At 44.0% G+C, this 23,747-nt stretch overlaps 1 protein-coding gene across 10 annotated transcripts in view; it reads left to right on the top strand.

Annotated features, from left to right (window-relative positions):
* LOC123371611 (EF-hand calcium-binding domain-containing protein 6-like) overlaps positions 1 to 23,747 on the top strand; it is a 103,403-nt gene that overhangs the window by 42,131 nt on the left and 37,525 nt on the right. For all 10 annotated transcript variants that reach the window (XM_045019380.1, XM_045019374.1, XM_045019382.1 and 7 more), the window contains one exon: positions 5,433 to 5,543. In XM_045019380.1, the coding sequence (XP_044875315.1) occupies positions 5,433 to 5,543 (111 nt within the window). The remainder of the gene's footprint in view (positions 1 to 5,432; positions 5,544 to 23,747) is intronic.

Below are 23,747 nucleotides of genomic sequence, written 5' to 3'. Positions count from 1 at the left end.
CAGGTTTTTCTTTGCGAAGGGGTTAGAGGGGTTGGTATAGGCCACTTTACCTCTATATTTATTGCTTTGATAACACAACCCTTCATTCCTTTCACAATCAGGCTTCTTCCTAAAAGTGTTTTCTAGGTTTGTCTGCTTGTTGGTTGCTTGTCCTTGGAAGACAGAAGCAGAAACCTTATGAAATGTCTCTGAATAGCGTTAACATTTTGTAAGCTAATTAGCTAAGCATATGTATCATTATATTTCCAAGCATCCTGGCTATAACATTCTTGTAGCTATATCTTAGTATTCAATAAAAGTGCAAACAAGTTTGTAATGACTTAAAAGACATTGAGTTATAATAATTTTATTCATGTAATTTTTGCATCAATATTGAGGTCTCTCCTACACATTGTGTTAGGCCTTGAATTCTGTGATGGGGTTGATGTCAGGCTGTGAAGACTCCACACACCCATGCACAGTGTGAAGCAGTAGCCATGACTGCTTTTTTAAATATACAGGACCAATGTAATCTGGTTGCAGAAAGGGTTAATGCAGTTTTGGGCTGCAAAGGTATCACCTCACACAGAGCATTGACTTAAGTCCCTATCTATACAACCAAGTTGTGCACTATTCTAGACAGAGAGTTGGTGACAACCTGAAAGGAGTATGAAAAAGAGCAACAAAATCACTGGTGGCTAGAGGGATTAACTGACGAGGAAAGATTAAAGGAGCTTTGCAATTTCTAAACAGGGTCACAACAAGCCTTCAAGTATTTCAGTTTGTAAGCACCACGGAAGGAGAGGAATTGGTTAATATGGTATGTGGGGGGATAACTAATATCAATGGGATGAAATTTAGAAAGGGAAAGTTTAGGCTATCAGGAAAAATTTCCTGCCAGCGAGATGTTTTAGGTTGCAGAACAAACTGATAAGTGAAGTGTAGTCGCTTGAGTCATTTAAAACTAGGCTGCATAAAGCACTATAAAAAGTACTATGAGGAACACTGCTGTATAAGCGGAAAGAGATAGTAAATACACTAACAGGTCTTTTTTCGTGGTCAGATTCTTAGGGTTTGTCTAAACATAGAAGTTGCATTGGTTCAACTAAAGATGTGATGTTGAACCAGAGCAATTCTATATGGCGACACTTACATCTGTTTAAATCTGACCTATATCAGTTTAGATCATGCCCTCCACAGGCTCTCTGCCAGCTGGAGATTGGTAGAGTGCAGCACACTTCAGCCATTTCCCCTCTCTTCAAATAGATCCTGCCTGTCCTCTCTCCTGCGAGACATATATCACCAGACCTGCTTCTGGCTTGTGGATTGGCTGGAGCCTTGCACTGGAATGACTCATCACCATGTGTGGTTTAATTAGGCTCTAATTCAGGGATGATTCATTACTTCATAATTTCCCCTGCACCTCTCTGTTAACAAATCTCATGTTTTTTATCAGCTTCTATCTAAATGGGCTTAGCCCTCCGGCTAGCAGATATCTGTTTCTCAAGCTCTGCCCATTGCACCTGCCTTTGAAAATATGCCCCAGAGAATTCAGTGATTCATCTGTTGTGCAGTGCTGCTGTGTGTTACTAAATAGTGGCTGCATTTGAGTGCTGGATGATGTGATCCCTGTGTTTACTGGGTTTGTATGCATTGGTTAAATTTGTAAAGCATTCAGGATCTTTTTTGGACAAAAGGTACCATATTGTAATTTAGCACAATTTGGTAGATGCAAAATGCCCACTTCAATAAAGGTTCTTTCTGTTTCCACACCAATTGGCATAAAGGATGTAAAGTAGTCACAGCATGTTCCCTGAAATCCTTGGATCAGTAATGTTAAATAGGTCTCTGGAATTTTAATAAGTGACACAATGTCAGAATACAATGTTGATGTAGAATCACTACACCTCTTTTTCCTATTGCTTGCTTTCTCCAGACCTTTCTCTTATATTTCCTTAATTCTCAGATGTAGTCATTAAGGCAGGAGGATAAGGCACATTTCAGAAACCTGCATAGCCCCATCTTCCTCCTTGAGGGTCACACATACAACACATCATTCCTTCATCAGAAGAAAAACTCTGGACACATCAGTAGACCAGATGTTCAGGACCAGCTCCTTTGTGTCCAGTCATGTTTGGGGAACTTGGAGCTATTCTAAGTTGCATGCGACAGCAGGAACTCTAGAGACTGGTTTCACAGTTCATCTGAAGACATGGATACAGATCTTTTGTGTATGTCCCTGGGTGGTTGTTTGTCTGGTCCAGAAATCTTCCAAAGATATTTTTGTGCCAACTCCAGTCATAAGAACATAAGAACAGCCATACTGGGTCAGACCAATGGTCCATCTAGCCCACTATCTTGTCTTCCAACAGTGGCCAGTGTCAGGTGCTTCAGAGGGAATGAACAGAACAGGTAATCATCAAGTCATCCATCCCTCAGTATCCCCCAGTCTTTGATGCTTTGTCCAATATACACTATTCTGATCTCAATTACATTAGCCTAAATTCAGGCTAACTCTACTGATATCAGGAATATTATTTTGGATAGTTGGCCTGATTTTTGCAGATCCTCAACCTGTGTAAACAGTTGTCGCTCAACTGAAGTCAGTTTTCACCATCTGAGGATCTGGCTATGGTTCTATGAATAGCTGCACAGCATTCCTACAGAACAGCTTAGGTTGTATGTTGTGTACCGTGGCATCCCCACCCAGTGGTTCAACAATGTGAGAGGGCTAGCCTTTCAGTGCTTACTTAGTGCCAGGGTTTGCAGGACTGAGCCCCAGCACCTCTAGGCTTGCTGCATCAGTTATGACATTAAAAAATTGCTTGAGCCCCAGCACATCTTTCATTACAAATTAAAGACTGTCTGGTTGTCTAGAGAGCTGGAAGGAAATCTATTGCCACTTCCTGCTGCCAGCAATCCTCTGATTCCACGAGGGAATGGCATTCCAGCAGGGACACAGCAGGCAGAGAGTCTGGGCTCAGGACTGGGGGCAGCCTGTCTGCAGGTGACTATGAGCTTGCACCATGCTGCACTGCACGTGAGAATCAACCAGAGCTGAAAGTGAAGGAGGTGCCCCTGGTTGATGACTGAGGGACTGACATTTCAGGGGCTCTTGGATAGTTGTTTGCTGACAAAGGGGCTGGACTGATTTCTGGATGAATCCCTGCCTCCCCAAAGGCTGTTGGAAGTTTCCACACCCCAAGACAAAGGATGGGAGTTTGGCACTAACTGCCATAGAAGAGAACCCCCAACACAGCAGTACTTTACACTTGCGGAAAGGGAGTGCCAAGTATCATTCCTAGTTTTTAACTGACCCACAGTCAGTTTGTTCCACTGCTATTAACAAAGTCCAAGTGGAGAGATTCTGATCACCATTTATTTTGAACAGATCATGGATGTTTTGTTGTCCTGCTGCTTAGGTGACTTCAATAATACTATGCATTCTACTTTGCTTTTCCCAAAGCCGTAATGCACTTATATAAAGTAGGATAAGTTCCTATATCAAGTTTACAGGAAAATTGCTGTTCTTTCTCTCCTTGTGTCTCTATGCTGCCTTGAATGGGAGACATTCCTGCGCCTATCTGTGTCTTATCTTATGTGGCTCTCATTACTGAGGTATCTTAGCGCCCACTAAAATGATAAGAGACACAGCTGATCTATTTCTCTCTCTCTCTCTTCCCCCCCCGCCAGTCAGCGGGGAGCAGACTTTGTTTATTTTGTATGTTTTGTTTTGTTTGGAGATTATCCATCTTCTTGAAGATGGTTGGTTCTCACTTTTAAATAAGTAGTGGCACAAATATACCAAGTTCCCAGTCCTGCGGGTCAACCCTTTGGTCCCCACAGAGTCCTAGTGTGTGGGCACAGCAGCAACCAATGCTTACCTTTGATCACATAACCCAGTGGTCCCCAACGCGGTGCCTGGGGGTGCCATGGTGCCCGCCGGGGCATTTGTGTGCCCACATAATGCCCAGCAGGGGAGAGAAGCCGTGGCCCCGTGCCTGCCGGGGACAGAGAACTCCAGGGCTGCAGGCGCAGTTCTCTGTCCCCGGCAGGGGCAGGGCCGCGGCTTCGAAGCCAGAGAGAAGCTGCGGCACCGCCCCTGCTGGGGACAGAGAACTCTGGGGCTGTGGGCGCTGGTGTTCTCTGTCCCCGGCAGATGCGGGGCCCGCCTAGTGCCCAGCATGGGAGAGAAGCGGCTTCTCTCCGGCTTCTCTGTTTTTTGTATTATTTAATGTACAAATACAAAATAAGCCTTGAAAAATTGTTGGCGCCAGCCACGCTCTTCTGAAAACATGAATGTGCTACTGGCCACAAAAAGATGGGGACCACTGACATAGCCCAATAATTTATGGCATGGCAGCATTATTTAACTACAACAGTGGATTCCCTGGGAGCTAGCTTATTGGAGCACCCTAGCCAGGTTAGGTTTCATTTGGAAAAAAGTCTGAGAGAGTGCGTTGTTTTTTCTCAGATTGACATTGCATCAACAATACTGAGGTGTAAATGAAACTAAGTGACACTAAAGAACAACTAAATCTTCTTAGAGCAAGTGCAAGAAACAACTGACTCTGCCCCTCTCCATGGACTTCCTGACAAATAAACCAGGTCAAATAGGTTGATTTTGTACTGTGCATTTTCTCCTTGCTCCAAATGTTTGTGAGTCAGAACTCCCTAAAAATAAACTCTGTGGATTTTAGAACAAATGATATCTCAAGAAATGAAGGTATGTAAAGTGGCAGAGGGTGATGATGGAAATCAGAACAACAAATAAATGCTACGTTTAGTGTATGCTTTCATTGCCTTTGCAAAAGGAAAGTATATCCCCCCAAAAAGTCAGCTGTGTCTTATCAGCTTTGCAAAATGATGAATGAATGCCTTGTTCATTACTATTGCTTAAGTCATTCCTATTTATGCCAGTATTTCGAGGATTATGTTTTGATTGTTCTTGAGAGATGAAAACACTTTCTTGCTGATGAATAAACACTGCCACTTTTTAAATATTTGTATGCAAAATGTCTTTAAAGCCATTATGAAATGCTTTCCAAAAGCATTAAGAAGCTGTTTTTCGAAAAGCCACTTTTTCTCTACATTTTCTTTCATGCTAAACAGTCCAAATGAAAGGCCTTTCAGAGTTAACTAGTTTAAGCAATACCAGTGTTTTAGTGTAATGAATAACTTTTTATAGAGGACAATTGCACAGAGTTCAATATGCTAGTATTTCTATTTCTGTGCCCCACCAATGCAGGATTCTGTGGTAGAATTTCTTTCTTTGAGAAAGCTGAAGCGATCAAAACCCTGATTAACCTCTGATATTCACGTGGTGCTCTTGATCTTGAGGACCGAAGCAATAACAAAGAGTTAATGGCAGCCATATGCTTAGGGTATTGTGGGTACTGTTGACCCAAATGTGAACTCCGTGAGTGACTGCTGCTAACTGCTGTTTGTTTCAGGTTTGGCGTGGAGATTACTGATGAAGAGTTTGAGCTGCTACTTGACAGAATCCCCCTTGATGAAGATGGAAATGTCAGATACCCCCAGTTCATGGCCATGTTTGATTCTCGGTACTCAGCTTATACATTTTATTTCTCATTTGTTAGTAGATTTTTTTTGTTTAATCTAAGAGGCTTACATAACATTGCTAAACAGGCTTGGATTTTGTAAATGTGCTCCTTTATTTCATTCATTTGTATTTCATATATATAATATGCTGATAACACTTAAGACTAGGTGATACTATCATCACATTTTATTTATAACTTAAATGCTCTTTAAATACTTAAATACTTAATTAGTTATTGTACTATGAAGAATACACCATTGAGGTAAATAATTGCATGTGATATATCTAGTGCTAAGGAATATGATAAACTTGTAAGTACAAACTAATGACTTCTAAAAACAGTCATAGATGCTTTTAATACCTAGGTAAGAACATGTTGCATTTGCAGATACTATATATAGCTTGGAATGCTTTTGAGCGGGGTAGTTGCTTTATGGAGATTTTTTTTTTCTATTCAATCTCTTAAGGCCCAGATATGGATCAAGTTTAGGTTAAAAATGACATTTGAGACATATGGTGATATTTTATTGTTGAAAATTAGGGCCTGATCCTGAAAACCATTAATCATGTGAGTAGTACTGTAGAAATTAATGGGATTACTCAAGTGAGGACTATTTGTTGGAGTAAAATTTTGAATGAACTAGTCCTTAAATTGGAATAGAAAGTGAGCACAACTTGACACTAAGGATGGGAAAAGCAAGACTTATTTTCAATGAATTGCTTAAAAGGTTAAGATCCAACCCTGCAGTCCTGGCGTACATCAAAATCCTAAATTTTGGATGTGCAAAGTCCGCAGGATTGAGACCCTGTACTGGGCCAATTATTAAAGGTGCCTTTTATATTCAGACAATAAATATGGATTTCCCATATTTTTTTAATGAAAAGTTGTGTATGTGGGGGTAAACTTATAAATTACAACCTCACTTGCGCATACTACATGTTGGGCATTTGTGCTCACATTTCACAAAAATTTATATGGATGTTAACACTTGTTTGTACCATTTAAATAATCTGAAATATGCACAGGCCATTATTAGAATTTGTTCCCACAATATCCATTGAGGCCATAGGATTTGGAGGTGAAAATTCTAACACTTGCATGCATGTGTATATGTTAGAACTATTTAAAAGTAATGCCCTATTATTCAAGTTTTAGCAGGTGTTTACACCTGCATACTTCAAGTGCAAGTCAGGATACACCCAGTTTTGTGAACATACACATGAAGGCCAGGTCTAAGGTTTTGGTGAGAATTTATCTTACTATAAAATGCAATTTATACACTGCAGACTTGGCCAATTTTCACATCTCTTTGATCCCACCTCCTCCTCCCTACTTAGAGTAAGTCTACACCACAGACACTACAGCAGCACAGCTATGGTGCTGCAGCTTTGCCACTGTAGCACCATAGTATAGACGCTTGCTGCAGTGACGAAAGGGGTTTTTCTGTTGCTGTAGTTAATCCACCCCCTCAAGAGTCAGTAGTTAGGTCAACAGAAAAATTCTTTAGCATATTGTTTACTCCTGTTGCCAAGTCTTCCTCTCCAGTTCCCAGTCATATATATCCTTCAGTCTAGTGTCAGTTCATGCCATTCCACTGAATCTTTTCCCACCAAAGTAATTAATGGTCACTTCTTATTGACTTCCAGAGGCCTCATCTTCATTTTTAATCCTCCTTGTTATCTTTGAGGTCTTTCATACAGTGGACCAACACTTTCCCCTCAAGTCTCCTTTCCAGACTTCTGGAACTCTTGCCTCTCTTGGTTCTCCTCTTTTAATTAATGTATTTATTTTACTGCTCTATTAGCAGGGGCGGCTCTACCTTTTTGGCCGCCCCAAGCAGTCATGCGCGGGAGGCGCCCCGGAGCCGCAGGAGCAGCAGACCTCCCGCGGGCATGACTACGGAGGGTCCGCTGGTCGTGCGGCTCGGCTGGACCTCCCGCAGCTGCGGACGGTTCGCAGGTCCGGCGGCTCCGCTTGAGCTGCTGCAGTCATGCCTGCGCGAGGTCGTCCCGGGGCTCCGGTGGACCTCCCGCAGGCATGACTGCGGCAGGTCCGCCGGTCCAGCCTGCCGCCCCCCCGGGAAAGGGCCGCCCCACCCGCGTGCTTGCCGCGCTGGGGTCTGGAGCCGGCCCTGTCTATTAGCATTGCCTTCTCACCTTCCTCCCTTCCCTTTTGGTAGCTGTCCCCTAGTGGTCTTTCTTTGATACTTTCTCTTCATTTACCTCTAGTGTGAACTGATGTACTACTCTTGTTTTAGTTTCCACTTACATGTTCATGACTCTCAAATCTATTTCTCTACCCCAGATTTCTCCTGCTCCATCTATGCTTCTATCACCTCTTGTATCTTTGGTATTTCCTCAGGGGAATTAAATATGTCTAAAAAGAGACTTTATTTCTTCCCCCTATTTCTCTGTCTCTGTTAACAATAACCTCTCTCTCTCTCTCTAGCCACTTAAGCTACAACCTAGGGTCATCTTTGACTCTTAACTTTCCTCCACTCTTCACAAGAGCTGTCCAAATAATTGATTTGTTTTTTCCGGTTTGCTGGTCCTACCAAAAATTTAAGAAATAAATAACCCAAAATGTTTAACAATCAGTTTATTTTAAAAGTTTTAAACCCATTCATTTCAGGTCAGATGAAACATTATGTTCAACCTGAAAAGAAACATTTAGGTTTGATATTTTTACATATTTTTAATACAATTGAAATTTACTTTCAAAATAAAAATGGCTTCAAATTGAAAAATCAAAATTTTTAGTAATGTCTAAATGAAATGTCTTGATTCATTTCATTTTCAGTATTCCTTTTTCCACTCAAAACAGTGAATTTAATATGAATTCTCAATGTTTTAACAAAGATTTTCAGAACGATGTAAATCTGAATTTTTTGGCCAAAAAATAAAATAAAAACAAAAAAAGTTTGGTCTGAAAATTTTTACCCAGCTCTGTTCCTCACATCCAGGCTCTCACCAAATCCTGTTTCTGATCTCTGTCCATCATCTTCACAATCAAGGGGTGAGTTCACACCTATCAATCTCAATAGGGCTTAAACTTAACCTATAACAAGTTTTTGTCAGCTTAGAACAACCTCAGCTTTGCTCATCATCCTGATGAGACCTAAATTGGCAATAACCTATCCCAAACAGATGTGACAAATGTTTAAGTATTTACATATGTACGTCTATCATGATAATTTCACATCACCAACCTAAAATAATTTTATTCACACCAAAATACCTTTGGGACTTTTCTCTTGCTGGGTTTCCATTCACTTACCAATCAGGCTCTGAGGAGCATCTGTTGTTTCTGTAGAATTTGCTGGCTGAGGCAGACCCTGCCCATTCTTATCTGAGCAGTGGATTCATCTCTGTAACAGCTTTTCCAGTCTCAACTTCCATGGCTATATTCTCAGATTCAATGGGCAGCCAAGCTGAAATTCTCTTCCCCTTATGCCACCTTAGATAGTCCTTATGGACAACCTTGTGTTTAGTCCTGGGACCCAACTGTATCTTTTACACCACCTCAGTTATTTGGGTCAGTGTTGTGTAGGGTCCCTCCCAAGATTGATCCAGTTTAGAGCTTGTACGCTTTTTTCTTCTAGGATTGTGGAATCAGACTAGCCCCCCCACCCCCTTTTTAAAGTTTCCTCACATGGCTTTACATCCTACAGCCTGTTCATTTTTCAGGAGCAGATTCTTAAGTTACAGCCCCAAGATTCCTTAGCCAACAGACTCAAAAATTCTTTTCCCACGGTCACTGTGATGGGCTTAACGCCTATCACCTACAAAGCATCTGGGTGGGTAATTAACTAATTTCCTTCTGGCCAGAGGAGGTGGAGCTAGGCCTTATAAGTAGACTGAGGGAGCTCAGTTGGATTGAGACTGCAGAGGAGTAGGTCTCTCTGGTGGGGAGAGATGCCCTGGCTAAAATAGGGTTTAACAGTCAGGAAACAATGGAAGAATACTATCACAAGAGCAGGCTAGGCTCCTACAGGGGAAGCCCTTAGGTAGGGCCAACCAGAGAACTACATCGTAGCCTGAGAGGGGCAGAAGGGGTAGTTGAAGATTTGGACTTTCATTTGGACTTGTACATGTTATCCTTGAAGCGGTTTAGACTTTCATCTGACTTGGCTGAAGGGCCAAGCCAGAGAACACCCCGAGGGAGATGGTGAAGGCTGGGAAAGGCCAAGGGAGAGCCTCATGGGGGGCACCAGAGACAAGGGGGCACCCACGAGGTAAAGATGGGCTATTACATATGCTACTAGACGTGGGATTTGAGACCTCCTGAGGAAGGAGGAACATACCAACTACCTTAAAGGTGAGGTTTAGAGGGACTGACTCACTTTTGGGGGGAAGATGGAGGACTCGTTCCGTATGCTGGCAGCCCAACAGGGGCAGATGCATGTTCTGTTGTTGCACCCACTAGAACATCTCCTGCAGTACCTAGAGAAGTGGACTCCAGGAACCCATATAGTTTCAGGAGAAGAGAATTCTGGCAGACCAGTACCAGACCTGGCAAAATTGGGCCCAGGTGATGACCCTGAGGCATTTACCTTCAAGAGGGTAAAGACTGCAGCAAGGTGGACCAAATCCTCCTGGGCAGCTCAAATGGCTCTGCTCCTCTTGGGAGAAGCTCAGGCAGCCTACCGAGCTTTGTCCAGTGAGCGGGCATGGTCCTACAGAATTGTAGAAGCGGCTATTCTGGGCTGACCCCAGAAGCATACTGCCACCAGTTAGGACAGATCTTTTCTCAGAGGTGGGGTGTCCCATAGCAGCAGCACTACGTTTGATATCCGGTAACATGATGGTTGCAGCCTGACACAAACTCATTAGTTTGATGGTGAACCTTATAATCCTAGAACAGTTCCTAAGGGTCTTGCCTACCAGAGCTCAAAGTTGGGTCCAAATGTTTCTGCCAACTTCTACTGATCAGGCTGAGGGAGGGTGGAGGCCTTTATGGAAGCTGATGGTGCTGAACCACCTGAAAGAGGGATTGGATCAAAGGGACCACTCCGAGGAAAGCAAAGTGACAGAGAAGTCTGACACAGCAATAGAAAAGGGGACACCCGAGAGATAAATTCTTAGATAGTTCTGTAGCTAGGAGAACAGAGGTGATAGTGTCATCTCAGTTGCTACTGGGTACCTGGGACGGGTACCTGGGACAGGCACCTGGGAGTTGGTCAGGAGAAACCAATTGTGTGTTTCCGACTTGGCCAACTGGTTCATATAAGAATGGAGTGCAGCTGTTTGGACTGCTACTTCAGTCAAGTCTGGCTTGGGATGTTCCCTTGGTAAGGGTGCACTCCAGCCTACCAGGTAACTGCTAAAGTAGTTGGATGGGAAATGAGAGGACTAATTAACTCTGGGTGCAGGCAAATGCTAATTCAGGGGAGTAGCCTCTCAATGATGAGAAGAGATCAGCATTTGCTGGTGTACATTTTGTGTGTACATGGAGAGACACGGGTCTACTCAACAGCGAAGATAGAAATAGAACAAAAAGGATGGACGAGCAAGCTGAGGGTTGGTGTGGTGAGAGATCTTCTCTGGCCATAACTGTAGGCAGTGGCTGGCCTAATTTCCCAGCCCCATTATGAGAAAAGGTAATGCCTGACCTAGCTGGCCATAAGGCAACCCTCGCCGGGACATGGTGTTCGGCTGGGTGGCCCAGTGGTGAGGAGGAGTGAGGGGTTGATGGGTCAGATGGAACTGGTTGAGAGAGTTGAACAGAAGATGTCAAGTTAGCTTACAAGCCCTGGAGACACAGTTACACAAGGCAAACAGGGACGGGAGCTGGAAGAAGTGAAAGCCTCACAACAGAAAACAGAGGAGGCAGCAAAACAAGAGCAAGAATTAATCTGGGTAAGGCTAGATCTGGCATATGAAAAGAATTGTCAGCAGTAGCTCAAATGGGCACTAGTTGCCCTGTGAACCATGAAACAAGGTTACAGACTGTAGACTGAGGGAGCTCAGTTGGATTGAGACTGCCTGTCTGATAATGGGACTTCCTGACAGTGGGGTACTAAAGTCCCAACATAAACAAAAGGTCTTTTGCCCCTTCTGGGCTCAGCTCACAGTTCTTCCTGGGCTTGTCAGGAACTCAGCTGCCTCCGGGGTCGGCTGGGCCCAATATCTCGCAATAAGTGACTCTGCTCCCTGATTGATCAGAAGAGCCAACAGATCATCATTTGAGCCCTGTAGCAACAGCAACACAATGGCCGCTCAATGTGTTCCATACCCACAGCTGTACCAGACCTGCAACCTGCCCAGCCCTTGCTCGAACCCTTGCCTGCTCTGCTCCAGCCCTAATCCCTGCCTGCCTCTGAACGTCTGATTCCTAACTCTTGGCTTGTCTCCTGACCACAGCTGTGGCTTTGCCCTTTGGCTCTGTTCTGACTCCTGGCTCTAACCCTTGGCTTGTCTCTTGACCGTTCCTCAGTTTCTATCCTCTCATTCTACTCTGACCACTAGGCAAGACTTCTGCTCCAACCACTAGGTTGCACTGCCTACACCTTGGTGTGTGACAGTTGGAGGAGCTCACTAGAAGATAAGAGGGGACTTTACCTCACGACAGGGAATTCCCCTCTAGAAAGGCCCCATCTTCTCAGACCTCTCAATGGACTTTATTGTTGCGTTACTGTGCTCCCAAAGACACTCAGGGCTTGGCTACACTTGCAGATGTGCAGCGCTGGGAGTTACAGCTGTGTTCGTACAGCTGTGTAGGGAAAGCGCTGGTGTGTGGCCACAGTCACAGCTACCAGCGCTGCAGTGTGGCCACATTTGCAGCGCTGTTGGGAGCGGTGCATTATGGGCAGCTATCCCAGCGTTCAAGTGTCAGCAACGTGCTTTTCAAAAGAGGGGGGTGGGGTGCAGTGTGACAGGGAGCGGGGGAGAGAGAGAGAGTGAATTTTTGGAGCTGACACTGTGTGTCAGCTCCCTGCCTTGCAAATTCTGTGTCAGCTCCCTGCCTTGCAAAATCTGAAAATTTCCTCAACCCCTCATTTACTCTTAACTGCAAATAGCCTGCAGACCAGATAAGCAGCTGCGCCAACGGACTCCCTTTCCCCCCCCCCCCCCCCCCGCTCCCGCTGTTTCTCTCCTCAAGCAAACACTCATTTCCCCCTGCCTGCCTCATTCACAGCAAGGTAGTGGGTTATCTCAGTTGATTGTTCACAGTCAGTTACAGATTGATCACAGCAAACAAGAACTGTGTTTGTTTTTTAGATAAGCAGCTCCCGGAGCTCCGAGTTCACAACAAAACAAAGAGAGGCATCATAACAAAACAAAGAGAGTAATTTAGTTAAAAGCATTCTGGGATATCTCCTAATACCCTGGAGGCCAATAACAGCGCTGGTGTGTGGCCACACTTGACGAGCAGCACTGCATCACCAGCGCTGCACTCGTTATACCCCAAGCAGACCAGGTGTACAGCCAGCGCTGCAGCCAGGGAGTTGCAGCACTGGATGTGCCTTGCAGGTGTGGACAGTTACTAAGTTGCAGCGCTGTAAAGCCTCCACCAGCGCTGCAACTCTCCAGTGTAGCCAAGCCCTCAGTTATCCTGACAATATGGTCCATTTTATTCCCTGGCTCACTGTTCCATCTGCCTGTGAAACCACACAAGCCTTCCTGGAGCACAGAATCAGCACATGCATCATTTCAGATCAAGTCCCCAGTTCGGTTCTGGCAAGAATTTTTCTCCCCTCACCTCAACAGCCTATCATCTGCAGACAGTTGGCCACACTGAAAGGGGTCATTGAGATCCTGGAGCAGTACCTTTGCTGTTGCCTGAATTTCCATCAGGATGATTGAAACATTTAGCTGAGTTTGTGTGCAACAACTCAAGCCACACTTCAACTGAATGGACTCCATTCTTTGCAAACTTTGGTTTTCACCCCTAATTCCATCTGGAGCTGCTCAAAGGTTCAGCCATACCAGGGGGCCGTGGAACTGGTATGGCACATCCAGCAAATACACCAGGAGCTCAAAGAGCATTTACTTGCCACTAAAGAAACATACAAGCCCCCGCCAGCCTTCCTTATATTTGGGGACAAGATTTGCCTCTCGACTCAAAACCTGAAATCAGACAATATGTGATCCAAGCTTGACCATCAATACCTGGGTCCTTTTTGGATCACTGAACAAATAAACCCAACGGCCTACAGGCTTCAATTCCCAGAATCACTCAAGATTCACCCCATCTTTTATGTTTCTCTCCTCAAATCATTTATTGACAACCCTTTTCTCAACTGGGTAGATCCACCTCTCTCCCCAGTAATTGTCCACAGGCAGGGGGAATATGTAGTCCATCAGGTCCTCGACTCCTAACGCATTGGGGGAAGCCCCAGTTTCTAATAGACTAGAAGGAGTATGGGCCAGAAGAGAACCAGAAAGAAATATTCACCCTTGTGATCTCCCGTAGGAATTTCATGAAAGGTGCTGTGACAAACTAGTGTTGAAGGCCCCTAGGAGGATATCTCAATGGTCTTGGTTGCCTAGTAACTCACTGAGTTCAGCTGGGCCCAATAAACTCACACAAAGTGACTGTGCTCCCTGATTGATCAGAAGAGCCAACAGATTATCATTTGAGCCCTGTATCAACAGCAGCATAGTGGCTGCTCAGTGCTTTCCATGCCCACAGCTGCACCAGGCCTGCTTCCTGTCCAACTCTATTCCCTCCCTGCCTCCTGATTCCTAACTCCTGGTTCTGGCCTCTGGGTTGTCTCCAGACCACGACTCCAGGGGCCCACTAAAGGAATTAGCTCTATTACTGTGGGTCAGTTCTCCAGCCACAGCCAGCCTACAGACTGGCCTTCTAAGCAGGAGAATCCAGCCTCCTCTGCAGTCTTTTTCCCCCTCTGAGCTCCCTCTGTCTACTTATAAGGACTAGATGCTTAATAGATCATCACCTTGCTTTGTCCCCTCTGTTGAGAGGGAGGCTAAGCTATCAGTCAGTTACCTGACATCTCTGGAGTGTCTCTCTAATTGGGTTTTTTCCCTTCCCTTTTTATCTTCACAGAAAGTTTCCAGGTGTTACAGGGCAAGTCTCAATTCTCTGCTTCTAATGTGGGAAACTGAAGCACATCAAAAGATTATGCCTCTAGTGGGATATGACTACCTTGGTTTCAGTGTTGCTAAGATTTGTGGTGTTTCTCAGGTCCAGAAGAATTGTAGTCCTGGGAGTTTTGTGCAGGGCCACCCAGAGGACTCAGGGGGGCTGGGGCAAAGCAATTTTGGGGGCCCCTTCCATAGGAAAACGCTGCAATACTATAGAAGACTATATTCTCGGGGGAGGCCCTGCAGGGCCCGGGGCCTGGGGCAAATTGCCCCACTTGCCCCTTCCCCGCCTGGGCCGGACTTGGTTTTGTGGTAATGAGCTGGTTTTGTGGTAATGAGCTGAAGAAGAGGGCAGAGGATGAAGGGACTTGTAGGCTTTGGATGTGGTTAGATCCTGGTCAAGTGGGATCTGATCCCCACTGAGTCCTTGTGAGCTCACCATCCTGTTCATATTTTGGACTTAATTAGTTGCTGGAATTGTAATCATCCGCTGAGAGTGGGATAGACTGGGTTTGGTTGGGAGTTGTGGACAAGCTATCATAGTGTGGGACTGGAAACACTTCTGAGCCCTTCTGGAGACACAGCTTGGCAAATTGTGTCTAGGAGAGCAAGGGAAGCTGGATAAGGAATGCTGAGGATGCCTGGGAGCTCTTCCCCATGGTCTACTCTGACTTCCTTGAAACTTCTTCCATGTTTCTCAAGTCTAAATGAGATAAAAGTGGAGAAAGTTTGACCTATCTCGAATGGAACCCAGAGGAGGAAAGTCAGACAGTCTCTCCTAGCCCAGACAGGCTCTCTGAGCCACAGGAGGTGAGAGCAATTTGAACCAGTCATCCTCTAGGTCCAAAAGATCAAGGCTTTCTGACAAATTCTGTGCTTCAGAACCAGGGAATTTGTATGGCATGGTTGTGGATCAGTGAAGATGAGGAACACTAGGAAGCATATTGGCAGTCGTAAACAGGGTCAGAACTCAGAGATAATTACTTAGTTTCCCCATTCTGAGTTACGGAATGTAATTTTGTAACAAGATAATCTGCAGTTGGCAGGGAAACTCTGAGTCCAGGTGTTGGTGCCTAAACCACCACAGAAGCTACTTCCAGGCTTACCTATGCCATACTGTCAGCTGGACACTTCGGAAGTGAAATGGCCCTTGAAAGGCTGCTTCTGCAGTTTTACTGGCCTGGCATTGACCAAGAAACCACCATCTTCTTTTGCCTCTTCAAGGTAGCCCCATGCACTTAACCACAGTAGCCCTTGAAAAGATTGGGATGGATGTAGTAGGGCCAGTAAAAAAGAATATTATATTTTAGTAATAACAGATTGTTATACAATATCCCAAAGCCATCCCACTACAAGCCACCACAGCAAGAAACATAGCTAGATAATTAATTCAGATATTTTAACCAGTGGGGTTGCCCTCTGAGTCTTACAGCCCAGGATGCTAAATTTACATGACACTTATTCTGACAGTTTTTGTACTTGCTGAAAATCAAGCCTGTGCAAACCTCAATTTGCCATACCCAGCTATTTGATATTCCAAAAGGGTGGGCAGAGCCTGCCAGGAACTCAAAGCCCCTCCCCTCAGATGAGGGGGAGAGGTGTTCCAGGACTGGGAATCAAGTGATTCTGTGGGACAAAAGAAAAAGAGAAAAAAAACAAAATGAAAGTGAGGGTCAGAGGTGTAAAACCAGGGTACGAGATGGGGACACTGAGCAGAGAGCCCCAGACAATGCCCAATGCTCTGCAGAGGAGTCCAAGGACTCAGTAGATGCCACACAGAACTCTGTCTGGATATGTGAAATGACCCAGGAACGGATGTGCCACTCCCAGGCTGATGAGCTGGTGGAATGTTTTAACAGAACCCTTAAAACCATGTTAGGAAGAATGAAGAGTTTGATGTTAAAGAGTGGGACAAGATTTTGCCATATCTACCCTTAACAGTGAAGGAAGACCCCCCGCCCCACAAGCCTTCACTGGCTTTCCCCATTGAGTTATTAGACAGAAGGTAACCTTAAAAGTACTACCCTGATCCAGATGCCTGGGACCTTACTGGACCCGTGCTACGAGGGGACATAAGAATAGACATATCTGAAGTTATTCAAAAAAGTCAAAGCCTCAGGGGGGGAAAAATCCTTTGAACAAAATTCATTTGGATCTTGTGGCTGTCAGTGACTTGTGCCACTAATGGATTTACTAAAAAAGAACCAGTCTCTAAGCAGATCCACTGTTCCTACCTCTCTAATCACTCAGTGACAGACGTTAAGGTGGCAATTTTGCAACAGAAAATCTTCAGAAACAGACTCCAACCAGAAGCTGCTGAACTTGAATTAATATGCAAACTAGATACCATTAACTTAGGTTTGAACAGAGACTGGGAATGGCTCGGTCTTTACACTAATTGAATCTATTTCCCCATGTTAAAGTATCCTCACACCTTCGTGTCAACTGTCCGAAATGGGCCATCTTGATTATCACTTCAAAAGTTTTTCTCCCCCGCTGATAATAGCTTCTCTTAATTAATTAGCCTCTTACAGTTGGTATGGGTACTTCCACCTTTTCATGTTCTCTGTATGTATAAATATCTTCTTACTGTATGTTCCATTCTATGGATCCGATGAAGTGGGCTGTAGCCCACAAAGCTTATGCTCAAATAAATTTGTTAGCCTCTAAGGTGCCACAAGTTCTCCTGTTCTTTTTAATAGAGTATTTAATTCACAAACAGATGCCTCCAGGATCCTCTTGCAGTCATACCAGCGTCAGGAACACACAGTCCTCTACTTCAGTAGGAGACTCTTACCTCAGGAAAGCAAATAATTTGCTATGAAATAAAAATACCTGTTGATTCCCTGGCCAGAGGGGCATTCCAGTTATCCCCTGGGGTCTTCTTTCATCCTAGTCGCAGATCATGTACCCACTGTAACACATTGGATTCCTCTCTTCTGTGGCTTTGTGCAGAAGGTACTTTGTAGGGATTTAGGTGCAGGGACAGGGTGCAGGAGGGAGGGTAGCAGAGGACTTGCTGCTCTCTATATCACCATCCTTTACTAGTGGCACAGTTATCTAAGCTGATATCCTAGCAAGAGTTAATGCTTCTTGAAACAGTATTAACTCCCTCTGGGTGCCTTCTGCAGCTGCTATTTAGCATGCACAAGGGGACCCTGCCAATGCGCAGCAGCCATGGGACAGGGCAGAGGGGCAGCTATCCTCGTAGACACTCCTGCCTTTAATCATCTGGTGGGTCCCTTTCCCACAGATCCGTGGCACCTCACTTTCTCTGGAATCTTCCCCCTTGAAGGGATAATTTAAGGAAACTCCATTAGGAAAACCTTAGAGAGCTTTCCTGTTCTGGGTATGTATACATTGCATAGTAAGCATGGACTCTGACTCAGGTTTAAGCCTAAGCCCCGTTTCTGTCCACACACAAATCAGTCTGACTTGGGCCAGAAAGCCCTTTGGATTCAGAAGGGTAGACCCAGTTGGGAGGGTGGTTCCAAGCCCAAGTTCCCCTCTAAGTTGGGTCCAAGCCCTTTCGTTTTGCAGTGTGGACATAGGTCAAACTGCAGACCTGAGTCAGAAGATCTGTAGTACAGCCTGGACATATTAGCATGGTTGTGAGACCCAGGTCCAGCAATAGTAAACCTAGGTTTACAGTGCAGTGCGGGCTTGGAAATACTAAGTTCACAAACACGGGTCCTACAGACACAGGTTTACAATGCAGCATAGACATACTCTCTGTAGCTCTTTCCTGCAGGTTTCCCCTCAGCAAGGGATGATCTGGATCTTCATTTGTTACCTGCTTTTATTAAAGTAACTTCTGTGTTAAAAAAAGCAGTTAGAAAAAGTTAAGCTGACATCAGGGGGTTAGACTAGATAACCCTTGAGGTCCCTTCCAACCCTGTTTTTTCAATAGTTCTATGAAACGTAGATTTTTTTTTTGTACAAGTAATATTTTCACTGGGAATTCAATTTACTACAAATTAAATTATATATTTTCCAATGCAATGTAATTTTATTTCCAAAAGAACTTTTTTTTCTAATGAATTTTAGTATTGGGTTGTCTGAAAAACTGCTTTGCATTAGAATTTTTCCTCCTGTCTGCTTCCCTCCTTCACTCCCCATTGCTTCTCAATTGTTCCAGGCATGCCTGATGCAAACCCTAAAATTATGGCATTGATCAGCTATGCAATGAGTCCCAAAAAGAGTGAACTTCTGAATAGTGCGATTTGGAAATTGTCAGTTAAAACAGTCCTATAGCTAGCAATGAGAGAAGAATTTAATGGATTATTTCAGAGTGTGACATATACAAGAATATAGTCAAATGTGAACCTGAGGGATATAGCCACTATGGGAGAGTGGGGGGGATGGGAAATCAAGCACCTAGTTGGAGATGGAACATAAAGGTGTTACGTAGCAAGAAAAGTTGTAACTAACTGTCTTTTTTACTTCCCCATAATGACATTTGATATTAGTGTGTATTGCTTGTGCACTATATAGACTGAAAAGTAGCTAAGGATCTAATATGTCAAAGTTAGGTATAGCAGAGCAGCATTATATATTATTATGTGTATATTTGATATTTATCATTAGCTAGTAATTAGCTACATTAGAGTAGCATGTACTCCTCAGTAGATGGACACCAGTATCAGAGGAGAATATACCAGAGAAAGGTTTCAGAGTAGCAGCCATGTTAGTCTGTATCCGCAAAAAGAACAGGAGTACTTGTGGCACCTTAGAGACTAACAAATTTATTTCAGCATGAGCTTTCGTGAGCTACAGCTCGCTTCTTCGGATGCATAGAATGGAACACACAGACAGGAGATATTTATACATACAGAGAACATGAAAAGGTGGAAGTATGCATACCAACAGGAAGAGCCTAATCAATTGAGATGAGCTATCATCAGCAGGAGAAAACACCATCCTGGCCACTATGGATGTGGAAGCCCTCCACACCAACATTCCACACAAAGATGGACTACAAGCCGTCAAGAATAGTATCCCCGATAATGTCATGGTTAACCTGGTGGCTGAACTTTGTGACTTTGTCCTCACCCACAACTATTTCACATTTGGGGACAATATATGCCTTCAAGTCAGTGGCACTGCTATGGGTACCCACATGGCCCCACAGTATGCCAACATCTTTACATGCATCCGACGAAGTGGGTATTCACCCACGAAAGCTCATGCTCCAAAACGTCTGTTAATCTATAAGGTGCCACAAGACTTTTTGCTGCTTTTAACATCTTTATGGCTGACTTAAAACAACGCTTCCTTAGCTCTCGTTCCCTAACGCCCCTACTCTACTTGCGCTACATTGATGACATCGTCATCTGGACTCATGGAAAAGAAGCCCTCGAGGAATTCCACCGTGATTTTAACAATTTCCATCCCACCATCAACCTCAGCCTAGACCAATCCACACAAGCGGTCCATTTCCTAGATACTACTGTGCTAATAAGCGATGGTCACATAAACACCACCCTATACCGGAAACCCACTGACTGCTATACTTACCTACATGCCTCCAGCTTCCATCCAGGACACACCACACAATCCATTGTCTACAGCCAAGCTCTAAGATACAACCGTATTTGCTCCAATCCCTCAGACAGAGATAAACGCCTACAAGATCTCTATCAAGCATTCTTAAAACTACAATACCCACCTGCTGAAGTGAAAAAACAGATTGACAGAGCCAGAAGAGTACCCAGAAGCCACCTACTACAGGACAGGCCCAACAAAGAAAATAACAGAACGCCACTAGCCATCACCTACAGCCCTCAACTAAAACCTCTCCAGCGCATCATCAAAGATCTACAACCTATCCTTAAAGATGATCCCTCACTCTCACAGATCTTGGGAGACAGGCCAGTCCTCGCTTATAGACAGCCTCCCAACCTGAAGCAAATACTCACCAGCAACCGCACACCATACAACATAAACACTAACCCAGGAACCTATCCTTGCAACAAAGCCCGATGCCAGCTCTGTCCACATATCTATTCAAGTGACACCATCATAGGACCTAATCACATCAGCCATGCCATCAGGGGCTCATTCACCTGCACATCTACCAATGTGATATATGCCATCATGTGCCAGCAATGCCCCTCTGCAATGTACATTGGCCAAACCGGACTATCTCTACGCAAAAGAATAAATGGATACAAATCTGACATCAGGAATCGTAACATTCAAAAACCAGTGGGAGAACACTTCAACCTCTCTAACCACTCAGTGACAGACTTGAAGGTGGCAATTTTGCAACAAAAAAACTTCAAAAACAGACTCCAAAGAGAGACTGCTGAACTCGAATTAATATGCAAATTAGATACAGTTAACTCAGGCTTAAACAGAGACTGGGAATGGTTGGGTCATTACACTAATTAAATCTATTTCCCTATGTTAAGTTCTCCTCACACCTTCTATGGGTCATCTTAATTATCACTTCAAAAGTTTTTTTTTCCTGCTGATGATAGCTCATCTCAATTGATTAGACTCTTCCTGTTGGTATGCATACTTCCACCTTTTCATGTTCTCTGTATGTATAAATATCTCCTGTCTGTGTGTTCCATTCTGTGCATCTGAAGAAGTGAGCTGTAGCTCACGAAAGCTCATGCTGAAATAAATTTGTTAGTCTCTAAGGTGCCACAAGTACTCCTGTTCTTTATACCAGAGAAAGTAGCTTCTTCCCTGGCCCTGGCATATATGTTCAGCCTCAACCTGCAAATCCCCAACTTTGCAGGCATAAGGTCTTTTGAAGGCACAGGAGGGAGGGTGTGTTAGGCCATGGAGGCAATGACTGTTACACCTGTTCCATGCTCCTTACCCAGATCTTGCACCCCTCCCCTTGAGTTAGTGGAGGAATGAATCTAGTCCATGGTTTGCGGTTTATTATTTCACATTTATTTATGGTCGTTTTAGCTAACTGCCTTTCACAGTGGTGACTCAGTGTCACTGTCCCCTAATGAGCAGCACAGCTGAAACTGACTCGTAATCTTTTGAGAGATTGTGCTATAGTCTATCTTTATACCGTGTGCACAGAAATAAATTTGCCTAGGACCAGGCAAATTATTTAGAGTTGGATTTTCAAAAGTGCTCAACACTGGCATATCCCTGCTGTCATTACAGTCAATAGTAAAACTCCCATTCACTTCAGTGGGCACAGTTAGGCCATAAGTGCTTTTAAAATTTCCACCCTAAATAATTTGCCTTGTCAAATTTATTTCTACACACACGGTATAAAGATAGACTATTGTGCAGTCTTCCTTAAAATGTTGATGAATTAGTTGCTGCTGCACTGCTCCTTAGACTGATTAATTTGCCACACAGATGAGTTATTTTAAAGGGTGGATATGCAGTGGTGGTGTCACCATACTGCTCTCAGAATGGTAGAGGTACAAGGTGAGTGAGGTAACATCTTGTATTGGACAAGCTTGTGTTGCTGAGAAAGACAAGCTTTTTAGCTACAGAGCTCTTCTTCAGGTCTGGGAAACGTGCTCACAGTGTCATAGCTAAATACAAGATGGAACAGATTGTTTAGCATAAGTAGTTACATATTTCAAGGAACCATTCAAGGTGACACCCATCCAGTCACGGGGGAAAAGGAAAGACACACCAACTCAAAGTGGCATCAGACCTCGCCAGAACAACAGATGCAAAACCTGCAAACATATCAATGCTACAATGATCAATGCCTCCCACAACACACCTTTCAAGATCTATGGGTCCTACACATGCCTATCACCTCATGCAGTGCACTAAATGCCCCAATAACAACTATATGTGGGTGAAACCAGACAATCACTACACTCTTGAATGAACTCGCACAGGAAAATGATAAGACAAAAACACATCACCTGTAGATGAACAGTTTTCACAAAGCGATCACTCTATATCTTTCTTACTTAGTCCTCATTTTCAAAGGAAACTGGCACAACACTTTCAAAAGACGAGCCTGGGAGCTTAAATTCATAACTTTGCTAGACACTAAAAATCATGGACTGAATAGAGACACTGGATTTATGGCTTATTACTACAATCTGTGACCCACTAACAATGCCCCCCGTGACTAGAGGGGTGTTAATGGGCCATTTCACCTTGAATGGTCCTTGAAGTATGTGTTAACAACTTATGCTAAACAATCTGTTCCACCTTGTATTTAACTGTGACACTCTGAGTATATTTCCCAGACCTGAAGAAGAGCTCTGTGTAATCTCGAAAGCTTGTCTTTTTCACCAGCAGAGGTTGATCCAATAAAAGATATTACCTCACTCACTGGTCCCGCTAAAGGATGAATATGTCATTATTATTTATATATTGTATTGAAGTAGCACCAGTCAGGGTTGGGGCCCCATTGTGTTAAGACTATAGACAGAGATGACACAAAAATAGCCCCTATCCCAAAGAATTTACAATCTAGCTAAATCCTTGTAGCATCCAACCAGCTGCTAAGGGCCACATTAGAAATCAGAGACCTGCTGTGACGAGAGACAGGAATGACCAGGACAATGGAGAAATTTCAGTTTTCTCAGCCCTGCCTGAGAAGGAGCTAAGACTAGAGGTCAGATACAAGTTAAAGTATATTCCCATTCCTCCTTTGTAGAACTCAACCCCTCCCCCCCAATAGGAAGTGAACATTCTGATTGCCACCAGTCCCCACACACATGGATTTCCTGCTTCTGATTTGTAAGTCACACAGAACCAAGCCATTGCAATGAATTTTGGTTCCTTCTCTCTTCTGCAGTCTCTGCTGAGCCTAAGTATCAGGCAACCATAATACAACTTTATTTACAACATCTTTCATTTTTTTTAGCTGGTTCCAAAGAGCTTCACAGAATTAAACAATACAATTATAGCATTACTTTAGATAGAAAAGTGGAAGGATGTTTTCCAATGTGATCTGAAGTGTGATGAAGAGTTGCTGAGGCAGAAAAGACACACAAGAGTGTTCCAAGGATCAGGAACTGTGGAGGAAGGAAGCTTATGCACCCATAGGGGAGAGATTATGTGGGAGCCGTGAGGGAAGTAGAAAGACCAGGTCAATGAGAGAGGCTGGAGTAACGTCATGAAGGGTTTTACATCTAAGGATAGTTTTCAGTGGAACCTGAAGCGTGCAGGCAGCAAATGGAGATGTTTGAAAATAAAAATG

The sequence above is a fragment of the Mauremys mutica genome, chromosome 5, assembly GCF_020497125.1.
Source record: "Mauremys mutica isolate MM-2020 ecotype Southern chromosome 5, ASM2049712v1, whole genome shotgun sequence".
In the NCBI taxonomy this organism is placed as follows: domain Eukaryota; kingdom Metazoa; phylum Chordata; order Testudines; family Geoemydidae; genus Mauremys; species Mauremys mutica.
This window is presented reverse-complemented; position numbering and strand designations above follow the sequence as displayed.